General features: G+C 41.9%; 1 protein-coding gene across 1 annotated transcript; it reads right to left on the reverse strand.

Annotated features, from left to right (window-relative positions):
* Positions 1-1,424: 1,424 nt before the first annotated feature.
* Positions 1,425-10,343, reverse strand: adra1aa (adrenoceptor alpha 1Aa). The gene is given in 5 exon segments (XM_034595080.1): positions 1,425-2,298; positions 5,503-5,811; positions 5,814-6,363; positions 6,365-6,986; positions 10,148-10,343. Coding segments are annotated over 4 exon segments (1,449 nt in total). The 5' UTR covers positions 6,401-6,986; positions 10,148-10,343; the 3' UTR covers positions 1,425-1,744.
* Positions 10,344-14,653: the final 4,310 nt, after the last annotated feature.

Genomic DNA, 14,653 nt, shown 5'->3' on the forward strand with positions numbered 1-14,653 from the left:
AGAAGTAACTGTGAGGGATCAGGCTCAAGCGTCTAAAAAATGCGACTGTGGAGAATCAGGGATTGTGGGTTCAGTTTCCATCCATCAGAACAAATGCATCACAAAAGAATACAGAGGAGGTGTAGATTATACACTTAGAATCTCACTGTGAATACATCAAATCAGGGAATGCTAGTGAAACACGGTGGCGCTGTTCTTGCTCTGCTCCAGTCTATACCTGCCTCCTGCAGGGCTGCATATCAGATTATGGGATTCATTACAGCTATTGCATTTGGAAGATGATATATCTTGATGAAACTTGGTGCATAGGTATTTGCAGCCCAAGTAGAGGGACGGGTGAATTAGCTTGTCTGGGCCATCTGTAGTTTATTGCTGCGGCGGCTTTAGCTCCTCTCCTAATGGCATTCGTGCACAGATGGAGTGATTTACAGGTTCACAGACACACCAGTCGCAGATACAGACAAAGCACAGCGCACTGCCCCCCATGGGAGAGCTGTCGAATTCACTTCTACCTCTGAACTTAATGCGCTGAAGGAGGATGTTGGTTTAATTATGTCGACTGTATGCCCCTCTCTCTCAGACTCACAAAGGGAGTACATCTGGGTCCTGCAGAGGTTGTAGCCAAGGGAAAATAAATCAATACGGCTGCTAGAGGTTGTCCTCTTGCCCTTTGATGCATCTGCGTAAACAGAGAGACACTGCGGTCTTGAACTCACAGTAAACACGCTCAGTTCGACCCTTTTTGCACTTGCAAACACGGCACAGATCTTTAGGGAGGCCGTGATAAAGATTCTGCGTGCTCCGAGCGCGGATGGTGACTTAAAAAGACAGAAACGCAAGGAGTGTGCGGCCTGAGAGAAGAATGTCTGAGACTGTTACTTAACTTGACATCTCTAAATCTAGAGGATTTTTTAAGAGGCTTGGGGGCCGGTCAGGATTGAGGTCAGCGACCACAAGGTCAGTTAAAATTCCGGTACATTAAGACATCCATCTGGCACTGCTCGGAGGTAGACGCAACTGTGGGAATGTGGATGGATGAACGAGAAAGTTTGGAGGGGCCGTATATTTAGTGAATCAGCCCCCTCACAAAAAATTATGAAACACCAGCAAAGAGTTTTTTTTAAATGAGCCCATGTTAGGAATTTGTCATACAAATTTATTGTAATGTGACATGGAAGCACACAGCGTCTCAGGAACAGAGTTATAGGCAAACGACGGGAGCACCACAGACCAGCACTTTTTTGTAACATTTGGTGAAATCATGCAATATATATAAAACTTTGCTATTCACATTTTTATACATTTTAAATGGCTCCTCTGTGATATAAACATGTAAACATCCAGGAATATTTTGGTCCTCTTTAGGAAAAAAAAAATTCACAGCTTCTCCATATGGTTCTTTAAATTTGGTCCACATCAGGGTCGTTTCCAAAACTGAGTAGACATTGGCTTTGCCATTAGGATTTAAAAGAAGACATTTTTAGTTCAGTGATAAGCTGCGTGTTGCAGTAGTTTGTCTTTGAGACAGCCTTCTTCTTGAAGAGGAAACATATAGTGCTTATGATATTTCTTTGGAAGATTTTCTCACATCAAGCAAAAATCACAGAATGATATCAAGGCAGTGACATTAAAAATGTTAAACGTCAAAGCAGCAGTTGTGATGTCAACAGGATAAAAAGGATATATATTCTCTTCTGTGACATTGAAAGTGGAGTCGTTACTAATGGATGAAGGATTACAGCGGTTACACAGACTCTCCTTTTTCCGACAAGGACAGTTGGTGGATTTTAATGGTGGGAAGGTTTCCGGCAGGGGGGGGCTGGGCACAGTCTGACTCCTGCGGGGGGGTCCCGCTGCTGAGGATGCAGCAGCAGGTTTGGTGGAAGCTTTTGCTGCAGAGTTTGGCCACTTTAGCCCTGCCCGCCGTGGCCGGTCCCGAGCCGCTCGCGGAGCCTCGAGAAAAGACCCTCCAGTCCCTGCTGTCCTTGGAGGAAGGGGTCCTGGACAAGGCCATGGAAGAGGAGGGGCTGAGCTGACAGGGAGCCGCCCTGCTGTCTGGGCCCAGCGTGAGGGGCTTGCTGTGACCTTGTGGTTGACTCTGACCTGCACTCAGATGTTGATGCTGTGGTCTGGGAGTCCTTCTTAAACAGCGACCTCCAAGTAAACTCTGGAAAGCTTTCTTAAACTCCTGGTTGGAGCACGGGTAGATGATGGGGTTGATGCAGCTGTTGAAGTAGCCGAGCCAGAAGGTGATCTTGAACACTGTGTCAGAAGGTCTGTATGCAGGGAATATGGAGCCTGAAGGAACATCAGATACACAAGTCAGATACGACTGAAACATGAAATGTGATGTCAGAAATTAAGGGTCTAAAGATAAAGTCATAATGTGCCACACTGTTTACCCCTGAAACTCCAAAAGTGTTTCGTGGACTCAAACACTTCACTGTATTCAACATTGTGATCTGGTGAATTTAAATGTGGTTTTATAAGGAGGCTGTACTCAGAGGTGTGAGTACCATTCTACTTTACTATAGAATAAGGCAAGACAAAAACCTCGACGTTCCAGTGGTGCTGTTGCAAATATCAATAGATCCCTAAAGTCACCAGGAGTCAACCTCTGGGGCCATGAGCATACAAAAAAAGACAGACAATCCAACAGCTATTTTAGATATTTGAGTCTGAATTAAAACAATAAAGTAATGAACCAATCGAACAGTTTCATTTTTTGAGATCCAGTTACTTTTTTGACTATCTACTCCATATGTCATTGCTCTCATTAACATCCACTGAAGACCATTAATCTTTAATTGATTTATCCAGTTCCCATAAACCAAAGCTCCCTGCTTGCCTCCAAGGTTGAAAGTATTGTTAAAACTGGCTCCATAAATTGTGCTGCTTGTGATTAGAGGAAGCATTCACAGAGTGTGAGCGGGATCCTTGATGAAGAAGCAGAGAAAAAGGCTTGACGGGCACATTACGTGCAGGCCTGTTGTGACTCTTCACATATCCTGTGGCTGCCAGTGAAACATTAAAATTATTAAATGGCTGCAATCTATCTATCTATCTATCTATCTTAGTTTTTCTGTCATCTATCTTCGGAGGTAGAATGGGGGAGATTCTTGTCTCGTGAAATCCTTTATTGGACGAGCTGCTGGAGACATTCAAACGTGGGCTTTTGAAAAATGAGACCATGACATCGAGATGGATAGATAGACGAGGTGCAGGAGTTTGAGAGAAAATTATTTTGTGCCTGACTGTGCAGCTCATATGTTTTATTCCCAGCGGTGCCAAAAAACTGCAGGTAGCCTTGACACATTCACTTTTGAGCCAAAAAAGAAAGCTACAAACGTACAAACTGTGTAACTTCAGTTTTGCAATGCTACCTCTAAATATAACTTTAACTTCGGGTTGGGAACGTTACATGACAATTCTGGAACCATGTCAAAGTCTGTTGGATTTGTTTGATTGTAGATTTTGATCAAACAGCAACAACATGATACATTCATGGGAGAGGAACTGGTGGGAAAAACTTGTCTGTTGCCGCCTTTAAACATCTTAGTGCTAACTTCATTTTAAAGCAGCATAATTTGGTTTTTGGTCATTTGCGGCAGGTAGAACAATCTGGAAACTCTACACTTGGCTTGTTGACTCATCCTGCAGCCGTATTACACAAGGGGAAAGCTGAAAGAGTGAACCAGAATGTGAGGGAGATTTGGTTGAGGGACATAAAACCAAACAGTGATCTGATCATAGCAGAACTGAGCGGTTTAACTGGTCACCCTTGTGTTGTGGAGAACAAGTGTATACAAAGTTGTGTCAGTATACTGTAATATCGCTGCTAGTTGTGGTCAGGGGCACAGTTCTGACAGAAAAAAAACATGGTACAAAGTTAGTATTTATTTATTAACTCCGTGTCTGTTTGTTTGTTTATTTGTTAGCAGGATTACGCAAAAAATCCACAACCGATTTTGACAAAACGTGGTAGAGGGGTGGGGTCTTAGCCTGTGAAGAACCCATTCAATTTTGATGTAGATGCAAGATTAAGGGGCCAGATCCAGGCTTTATTAAATTATGTAAAATCATTTAGGGTTATCAGACCACTTCTTTTATTTCTTTTATATATTCTGTTTGGCCTTGGAAGAGGTTTTGCGCTATTTCTGGGTACTTCCTATACCTTTATTTGATAGTGATGCAAAAGAGAGGACAGGACAAAATACACAGTTCAAGGTTATGGTCAGTGTTTTAAAATCTTACGGCACAAGGGCAGTCAAACATTTATACGATAGCTTCATACTTTATTATAGTCTCTGAGAAGAGCTACTAAAATGCCAACTACTCTTTTTAAGATGTTTTGAAATGATCAATTTCCGATGATTTCTCGAATGGCAAAGTACTGTGTACTCCAATAAACCAAACAAGAAAATCGTGAGTTATCTGGTGCTATATATGTCAAAACCCTGATTCACTGCTAAACCTGTCATTGTCCTCAGACATATGAGGCAGCGGTATGCAGCCCGACACCAGCATTAGTAAGGGAGCATTGGTAAGCTGAGGCTTTTCGTCATTTCCCCACTCAGGAAAGAACTCGGACGATTGGTAGCGGCTAAATTTACAAGCATGAGAGCATGGAATAAATAAATACCCAGAGGGATTTTTGAAGTTTTACCCCTAGCTCATATTTACTTGGTTCAGATTTCCTTCTCTCATTCCCTCCACATTGACACCAACGTATAAATTGCATGTGTGGTTGGCAAGCTGTGTCATTCCCCCCCCAAGCTTGTCTCTATCAGGCTGGGTAGTGTTCTAAAGGGGAACATCCTGGTCGAACACCAGTGTGATGTGTTTGCTCGGTCATCCCATGACAGACATCGTAATGAAGTGAGTTAGCGACAAAGGACAGAGGGGAAGGGGCAGAGTAACGGCTTGATACTTAGTTCAAGGGTCTTGGTTTAAAATATATATTGGTCTGAAACCCTGTGGTTATGTTTACAGACAGGGGAGCACTGGAGCCCGTCACGGATCTAAAAGATTTATTGAGCCTATTTATAGGACGTCTACCTGGCCGAGTCAAAGCGTTTACTACGCTGCTCGAGAGGCCACTCAACGGCCAACCATCCAGTCTCTGAATGGTAGTAGCTTCAGTGTGCTACCACAGAACAGCCATTCAATTAAAGTAGCCAGCGCTTAAAAACCTGTCAGCGGCATACGTTGATGAAAAGATTGGAAGAAATTAATTAATGCTTATGGTTTTCAGTCTTGGTGCCAAGCTAAGATAACCAAGCCTTCATAATTATCAGACGTGTGGTATCTATCCTCTGATCTAACTCACAGCAATTATAGAACCATTCCCATACCACTGTAAACACATTATTAAAATTATATTCATATGAGTCGTATGCTTTCATGTGTTTCACTATTGTGTTCTAGCAAATGCTACAGATGTCTTGAACACCATATTGCCCAATCAAGAATCACATATAATATAAACATGGTGATACTCACCTATGGGTAGCACCAGGAAAAAGGGCAGCCAGCATAACACGAAGCAGCCCACCACGATGCCCAAGGTCTTTGCAGCTTTCTTCTCACGTGAGAACTTGAGCAGTCTCAGTGCAAAGTGTGTGCGGTTGCGAAGGGCCTCGTCCTCTGTCACGGTCGCGTTGCCTCTGTGTATCCTGAGTATCACCCGCTCCGAATCGGACTTCTCAGTCTTGTGGCCCTCCCGCAGGCCCTGGCTCTCTCTGTGAGCGACCACATAGACCCGACAGTACATGGCCAGTATGATGGTGAGAGGGAGGTAGAAGGAGCCACAGCAGAGAAGATAGCGTAGGCAGGCTCCTCTGTGATCTTGCAGATGGACTCGTCCTCCGGAGCAGGCTCTTTCCAGCCAAACAAAGGTCCGATAGATATGATGATAGATAGCACCCACAGCAGCATCACCGCCAGCAGAGCCCTGCGTTTTGTCATGATGGCTGGATAACGCAGAGGATAACTGACTCCAATGTAGCGGTCCACAGAGATCACACAGAGGCTCATGATGGAGGCAGTGCAGCAGAGCACATCCACAGCTGCCCAAACATTACAGAAGACCCGTCCAAAAACCCAACGATCCAGGATCTCAAAAAGGGCAGAGAAGGGTAGTACAGTGGAGCTCAGCAGCAAATCTGCCACCGCCAGATTAACTATGAAATAATGTGTGACCGTCCGCAGGTGTCGGTGACAAACTACAGAGAGGATTACCAGGATGTTTCCCACAATTCCAAACACAATGAGGACACCAAGGATCAAGCCCAAAGTCACAGCCTTGACAATGTTGAGCTCTGGGACGAAAACTTCGCTGCAGTTGGAGCAGTTCTGTGTCAGAGGAGCTGGGGGTCATGATGTCCATGACAGGAACCATCTCGCTCCAATTCTACAATGATGCTTGACACTGTTCTGTGCGGCAAAGGTAGGCCGATACACACACCTAGCTAAGTTCACCACAGCAGAAAGGGGACATCATGGAATTCTCATAAAATCCATTAAAGTAATGGTCACATTAAGTCAGTCTTGTCAAAAAAAATTTGAAAAATGCTGCCTCTGGCAAATGAGCCATTACATAGAGATGCATCAAAGAAAATAAACTGCAGGACGCAGCAAAAACACTGAGAAAGAAGTATAATATATGCAGACAAAACCTAGAAGGCTGAAATCAGTGAATCCATCTAGAAAATGTTTAAATGTATTATGCAGCTGCTCTGAAAAAAACAGTTGCATGATGGGATAGATGGTTGTAATCACCATCTGGGCAACCCTCGGCCTGTTCTCTGAACCAAAAACTGCAGCTCGGGCACAAAATTAGAGTTAATTTGCTCAGAACTTGGAGCGAGAAACTACTTTTCTGGGTTGGATGGTTGGTGACCAGTCGGCAGCTTCCTCCTGTTGAACGCAGGGGGGCATTTTCAGCTTGAACTCAGCAAGATGGATACAGCAACAATGTCCAGAGCCTTTGAAAAGAGAGACAAAAGAATCTGCTTTAAGAGAATTGGATCATCTCATACATGAAAACACAACGGCATTAATCCTTGTTTTTTTTAAGTGTTTTTTCGTTTCCATGTTAGATGGACTCAGACCCATCAAGACTGTGGGTAAAAGACAACGTCTGAGTCACAGTTGCTGTCAGATTAATGTGACCGCATGCAGCCTCATCCTCCGCTTATTGACTAAACACAATGTGAGGTTGAGGAATAAAGAAACTGATAGCAGGACTGACGAGGTGCCTGTTTCACTGAATTGTCTGAGAGACGTAGCACAATTTAGACTCTACATGGCATTGAGCCAAATCAGAATAGCTGGAGAAAAAGTCAACAGTGTAAAATGTGGTGCGAATATGATCTTCAATTGACCTTCACCGAGATGAGTCTAACCTCACTTAATCTCTCTTTAGACAAACCAATATCTACACACTACAGCCTCCACGCAGCTGGAGGTCAAAACAATACACAGTTAGATTTGACATGACTTAATACTGCAAAAAGGGGACAAAGACAAGCTAGATTAACAAAATCTGCCGACCAATGGCCAAGACATAGGGTGTAGCTTATGTCTTAAATTCATTTTTGTACATACTAATCAAATACGACCATAGTCAACGCATCTCCACTTCCTCCCATTATCCAGAAATACAGCTAAAATAAGCCTGATACGAAAGCTGCCGTCTCCCGTTTGGAGTCAGATCCACCCACTCAACCAATCACGAGTCAGTCTCAGCTGTCAATCATGACATTTCACCTTATTTTTATTGCATTAGATTACTGATTAAAACAAAAAAAAATTGAGAACATTTTTTTCAACATTCATTTTTGACTTTTTAGATTGGTCCACATCGGACATGACAGTGGGATCAACCTTCTCATCTATCTCTGTCAGGGAATGTGAATATTTCCCAAAAAGCCGTACTGCACCATTAACATGTGTCAAGCCAGATTAATGGGCTCTTTCCAGTGTGTTTATATATAAGATCAGTTAAATGAGAGAGTGAGTTGCTCACTTGAATTTCTAAGTGATTCCATTGAGCACCGCTCTGCTACCATTTTGGCCTGAATTTTTCCCTCCGACTCTGATGCATTGAATTGATTTCATTTGGAATGCTTCTTCCTTTGACTTCAAAACAATGTCTTAGTGCCACGCAAACTCCTTCACTTTGACAGATGTGGAATAAATCCTGTCTGTGCAGATTACTGGCATTTGTAATGTGGATGTTGCTTAACTGAATGTAGATTAGATGGGACTAGTAAAAGTAGTGCGCCCATGTTGATGGTTTTTCGGATTTTGCTAAGCTGCTTTATTTATTAAAAGTTCATCTGAGTTGCCCTCTTTTCTTCTTTTATCTCTCTTCTATCCATCTTTCTACAAAAACAGTGCAAAGGACTATGTAAAGACATCGGCGTGGGGAAAAGCATTATGCAGTCTCCTCCCGTCTTTAGCCCCTTCCCCCCCTCCATTGTTTCACACTATTAACCAATGGATGACCTTTTCCTCTGCAGCCCACAACCCCCTGCTCCACGCTGGATGTACAGCTGTTTAACATTTCGGTCGTGAGCGTTATGTGTCTGAGCTGGCACGGCGTGACAAAGCCTGCATGCAGCAGCCATCATAAAGCAGCACCTGAGAGCTTCTTCCACCCCCACAAGTAGAGGAAAGGGGTGGGGGGGCTGATGCCTCTAAGTTAATTATGAAAGTAAGAGTTACATGTTTATCCACAGGGGCATTACAGGAACTCATTACATCATCATTACTTTGCACTGTTGAATAGATAAAGTTACCTGCAGTGCCAGTAAGATGAAGATATGATATTTGTGGCTCCCCTGCGACTCTATTACACTAGAGTCTGGGAGTTGGAATTGAATTGCTTATTAATCATCATGTTTATCCTCTTGACTGTTTAATCTAAAAAAAACATTTCAGACAACAGAAAGACATTTTAGTTAAGAGTTGACAGGGAGGTTTCCAATGAGCCTAACAAAACATTCAATCATTCAGCTCATATAACAAACCTTAAACTCCCGATTTAAACTATTTTTTTACAGCTTCGGATAAAAGACCTGTTGATTTCACTAAACTGCAGTATGAGCTGGAGGATTATGGGATTTCAGCTGGGATGGATATAGATCCAGGTGGCCCACTGGTCCTTGTCCAGCACTGATCTGTTTGATATTCATACAGAGTCTCACACATCTACAGTGGGGGTTGCCCAGAGAAAGAACAGACATACAGAAGGGCAGCGGGGAGCAGGAGCGTAGTTTGCTCACTGGCATGAACACTATTTGTCTTCGCTTACTTTTCAATTCGCTATTAAATACATGTCCTCAACTACAGAATAGTCAATCAATCAATGAAATTGTATTTGTATGGCCCATATTCACAAATCACAATTTGTCTCATAGGGCTTAATAATCTGCGTACACAGGGTTGCGTGATCTTGGCTGTTTTCCAGGCAGACACTGAACAGTGTGTGGATGTGCAGCTGCAGCTGAGGGTGTCCACAGTGATGTGGAGGGCAGCCTTTCTGTGTCGGCAATTTTGTAATTGGTCAGGAGAAAACATCCATTGTGGCTTAGATGTAATCTCAGCCTCTTCTCTGGTGTGTTGGGGGTAACTCTCAGCTGCACAGCTAAAGGCTCCCTGACAAAAAGTGACACCCACCTTGTGAAATGACAGAGACGGGTGCTTGTAGACACTTGTTAAGCTCAAATGTCCCTGGAGACCTCCTAGTGCATTTCTCTGTTTATGATCATCTATCGGGATTTTTAGGATTAATAAACTAGGGAGAGATTTTAAAGCAACAGGAATAGCTTTGTATAAAACATCTATTTATAGATCAGTCCAGTGTTAGTATTTTACAGGCAACTCCAGATTGGACAATTATAGATGTGCATAAATAATGTGACTCATCAACTTTACAGCTTATAACCCAAAGATAGATTTGAAATATAAATTAAATCAACATCAGTTTCGGATGAGGCTTAAATTCGGTAAAAAACCCTTCCAATCTCTCCACTACACGCACAGCACAAGAAGTATAAAGAGAGAGACAAAACCCATTCACGATCCACTTCATAAAAGCGTCACTTAAAGGTGTGAAATCTAAAAATGTTCCCACACTTACCCAACTTTCAGCTGGATCCTCACACCGCGACAGCCGCTCTCCGGAGCCGCACATGGAGCCGTGGCCGCTGACGCGCACCGGGGGGACGGTGCGGTTCTGCTGAGGGGACGAGCCCGGCGCGCTCCTCTCCATCACGGACACATCCCGCAGGTGCTCCGAGTCTCCTCCTCGTGTGCGGAGCGCGGAGCAGCAAATGACTCACTGGTTCCTCCTCTACCACCTTCACTCCTCCTTTACCCCCACCCCCCCACCCTCACATCACCCCACTTCTCACTCCGGCATCAGACCCCTCCCGTGCGTCATCACGACCCGTCACTGTCTCGCCCTAAAGGACTTTTCCTTTCTGAGGTGTTTCCTTAACGAGCGTCACTTGTCAAACTGCAGGAGAGACAGTGGCTGCAGATGTTTATTCTCTTGTTTCAGACCAGTCGCTCCTTCACTCAGTAAACCGGATTATCTCAGCTGCCTGCTCTGTGTCCCTCTATTATCCATCCAGAACAATTCATTTGAATGGTTTTCTTAGTTTACTTACTGAAGTAAAGGTAATGATTCTTTCTACTATAACAGTTTTGTCATGTAAGTGTCTGTCAGAAATTTACAGTGTCAAGTGTATAATGGGTACCAATGAAATGCTGAGTAAAATGACTTTATTTTACAGCCCACATACCCAGTTATTGTTTTATGATCTGATGCTATAACAGGACATATAAAGCCAATGCCTGTGTTTTATCATAATCTAAATAAAGACACAGATCATTATTTTTTAGTTGTAAAAGTAAACCTTCCTTCCAAAGCTTAGCCCAACACTTTGTCCTCCAACAACAGCAATACTGTTTACTACAGTAGTATGAGAAAGATTAACCTTAGCTCTATTTTCTACAGTTAAATACCACAAAATACCCAGCAAAAGTACCATAAAACTAACATATTTGGAGTTAGTTACCGCAATTTGCATGGCATTGTGGGTAAAGTGCCTGATGCAATATGTGACTTATAGTCACTTACTGTATTTTTTGAAATTGCGTTAACAAAGGCTACTGGTTAAGAAATTGACATGTAGTGCTTTATTCAAAATCTATTTTCTCAACATATTTTACCCAACCTAAACATCATCATGCTAACATGGTCACAGCTTTGACTGTAAAGATGGACGACAAGAAAAACTCCCAAAAATTCAAACAAAGCGTCTTGATCGCCACCTAGTCTCTGGCTGCAGTATAGGTCATAAATTCCACCTCTTCCATGTTAATGGATGGGACATGCACCAAACTAAAAAGTGAAAGTACAGTTTCTTCAGATGGTTTCTGTGATTTTAGGTAGTTCTTCTCACCCTCCACACGTTCAAATGTTCATTTTTCTGGTAAATTTGGTTTTAAGTAGTTATTTGATGATTTAACTAAAGGGGGAGATGTCATGATTGACATCTGAGACCGACTTGTATTTGGTCACATGATTAAATGTAATGATGTTTGTGTTCGTTAGAAGAAAAGGGTAATTATGAAATACTGACTGGAAAATGGAAAATATCTTTATTTTACAGCCCACGAATCATAATATCATATGATCTGATGCTTAAGGACATAAAAGCCAATACCTTACAGATGACTATCATATAGTTTTATTAGTAAACCCCCCTTAAAAGCTTAGTCTAATAATTTGTTCCCCAGAAAAAGCAAAAATGTATACTGTTAGAAAAAGATTTAAAAATCTTTGAACCAAAGTATTTTGTGTATTGTATTTTTATATAGTATCAAAGTATCGGCTCAATTGTTAATAACAATATAACCTCAATCACACTATAACTGTAGCCTGTAATTAATTATACTTACCTTCCTTCTCTATGGGTAGTGGTGCCCAGTGATACTTAATAATTGATCCTGACTAATTACACTGTCTGTACTGTGGGCAGTAATTGAGACTATTTCATCCTGATCTTATCAACAGATCTAAGAAATGAATGCACATTTAAACACAGGCCTGTGCTTTGACATGAAAGATTATTATTCTTTAAGAATAAAGTCATAATGAGAATATTAACATAGCATATGCATTATATAGTTGTAAGACTCTGGTCTGTGTTTTGTACAACTCAGTCAATACACATTTGTCAACGACTGAGGCGCAGTCAATTGCAATTAATCTGGCTTTTCAGTTTCATCTGGGACTTTGTCATTAAATGATTGTGCCAGTACATTTTTAAAAAACCTTTTTTCAATCAAGCTTTCACGGACAGATGAAGCAGAAACAAGCACACTAACACACCCAAGAAAAACACCCACATCGATTTTCTTGGGCTGATTCCTTTCTTCCTCTCGATTCATTCGGTTGGTGTGTATTGTTTTTCCTTTCTGGTAAATACAGTATTTTAGAGTTTTACTTGTAGTTGCTGCTGTCTCACAGTGAGAGATGGTCAGAACATCCGTAGAGTTAACATCTGACTTTTAAAAAGACATGGCCATGTCAAGAGGCAAAACAAAATAACCTCTGAAGTGCCTCCACATCAGCAAAAGGGAAAAACATGTTTTTGTTGGTGCATAGTAAATTAATTATTTTATGGAAGACAATATTACAGATGGAGTGATTACGTATAACTGCCTTGCACTGTCTCAGACAGACCACTTTCAAAACAAGTACTTATCGCAGCAACAGATTAATTGTTGTGTAATTATGAATGCAGTAAAAACAAGTCAGTCAAACGATATTAAACACGAAATGAAAAAAACTGCAAAATAATTAAGTAGCAAAATGATACTCATGTGGTTCTCCTGTGCTTATTGATTTCTGTTTCTTTGCATCTAGTTAGAGTCTATCCTGCTATGTAAGACCTGTTGGAAAAGCAATTATCTGTATGAGCCGCCCATGCAGTGCAGCAGGCTGCTGCTGAGTTTGACAGATACTGAAATCAATACCTCTGCACTGGAGGAAACGTTTCCCAATCATGGAGGCAACAGACCTGAGCCAAGCATTACCGATAATGTTTGCATTTACAGTGACATTAGATGAATCTCCTGTGGTCGTGACTTTGACCAAATTCCCTTCAAAAAGAGAAACACTCACAGCTTACTCTTGTGCAGACAGCTGTTGTGACTTTATCTACAGCTTTAGAAGAAAACTGATGCAAAAAGCTTAACATGTCACATGCATCATATACTTGAAGCCACTGTGGTTGGTGTTTTTTTCATAAACTGAGTTGACATTGAGAAATAAAGGTGAGAGAATTCGTGGCAGCGTCGCTGAAGCTCCTCTTGTGGAGTGTCCTGCGGCCGTCAGCTGTCCGCCCACACGTCACCCAGCAAGAGCCTTGCACCTGAAATCCAGATTAAAGAGGAAAATGATCACTCGACTGCCACACAGGGATTTACAAGAAATATTACTGCATCCATTTATATGACATATAGCACCTGCAATGGTATGAGCAAAGCATTACACATGACTTCATCGTCTCTGTTTGGTATCAATGTCACACCGTTGTGCTCCTCGTGTTCTGGTCCAGGTGAGAATGTTCTGGGAATCAATCAAAACTGACAAATGCTTCTGTCCTCAGTCAGATACATGAATCCAATATTGTTATAGATTCCCAAATGCCAGAGTTTTTGTTTAATGAAGCAAGAAGTCAGTCATTAAAAAGTGATTGTATAACATTAGCATGAAGTACTTGCTGTATTACTGGGCAGATGGCGTATGGCTCTAACACATTAGAAGGATTTCAGTGTCATGTTTTCTCTTCTCCTACAATAAACCATAAAACTTAAAAGTCTACAGCCATTGTTGTTGATGGGAGGCTGCGCTCTGAGCAGATCCTCATCATGCTAATATGTTAACAGTGGCAATGCTAACGTGCTCATGTTTAATGGGTATAATCATATATATATATATATATATATACTGTGTATAAAGATTTATGACGCGTCTCCACTTCCTCCCAGTATCCAGAAATCAAGCTAAATGAACACTTGGACATACATCAGTGTGATAACAACAAACTGAAATGACAGAAACCATCTCTGAGAAAAATATATTTGACATGTAGCGCTAGATGAGAAATCAGGGTGTCACCAAAGTTGCGACAATTCCCCCTGAGGGAAATATGAAAGTTTGCACCAAATTATTAGCCTCATGGTGGCACTACAGGAAAAGTAAACCAAACCTCCTGGGATTCATCATCTGAGAACCATGAATGTCTGTATTAAAATGTGAATCCCTTTTTTCCCATATCTTTCCCTGCTACGTGATCATTCTGACCTAGTGGAGGCAGCATTAGATGAAAAGTCAGAGGATTACAAAAGTCAGTGCAATCATTGTTGAATTGTTTCCGTCTGGACCAAAGTAGTGGACCGATTGACCCACTCTGCCTTCCTCTGAGCCGTGCCTCTAGCATGACTATTAATAACAACACAGAGAAACCTCTAGCTGTACCAAGCCCACATTCCACCCACATGTATTACTGTTCATCGAATGTTCAATATATGAGCACAGATGCAAGCAAAACACAAAATCACAAAGCAA

Source organism: Hippoglossus hippoglossus, chromosome 9, assembly GCF_009819705.1.
Source record: "Hippoglossus hippoglossus isolate fHipHip1 chromosome 9, fHipHip1.pri, whole genome shotgun sequence".
Classification (NCBI taxonomy): domain Eukaryota; kingdom Metazoa; phylum Chordata; class Actinopteri; order Pleuronectiformes; family Pleuronectidae; genus Hippoglossus; species Hippoglossus hippoglossus.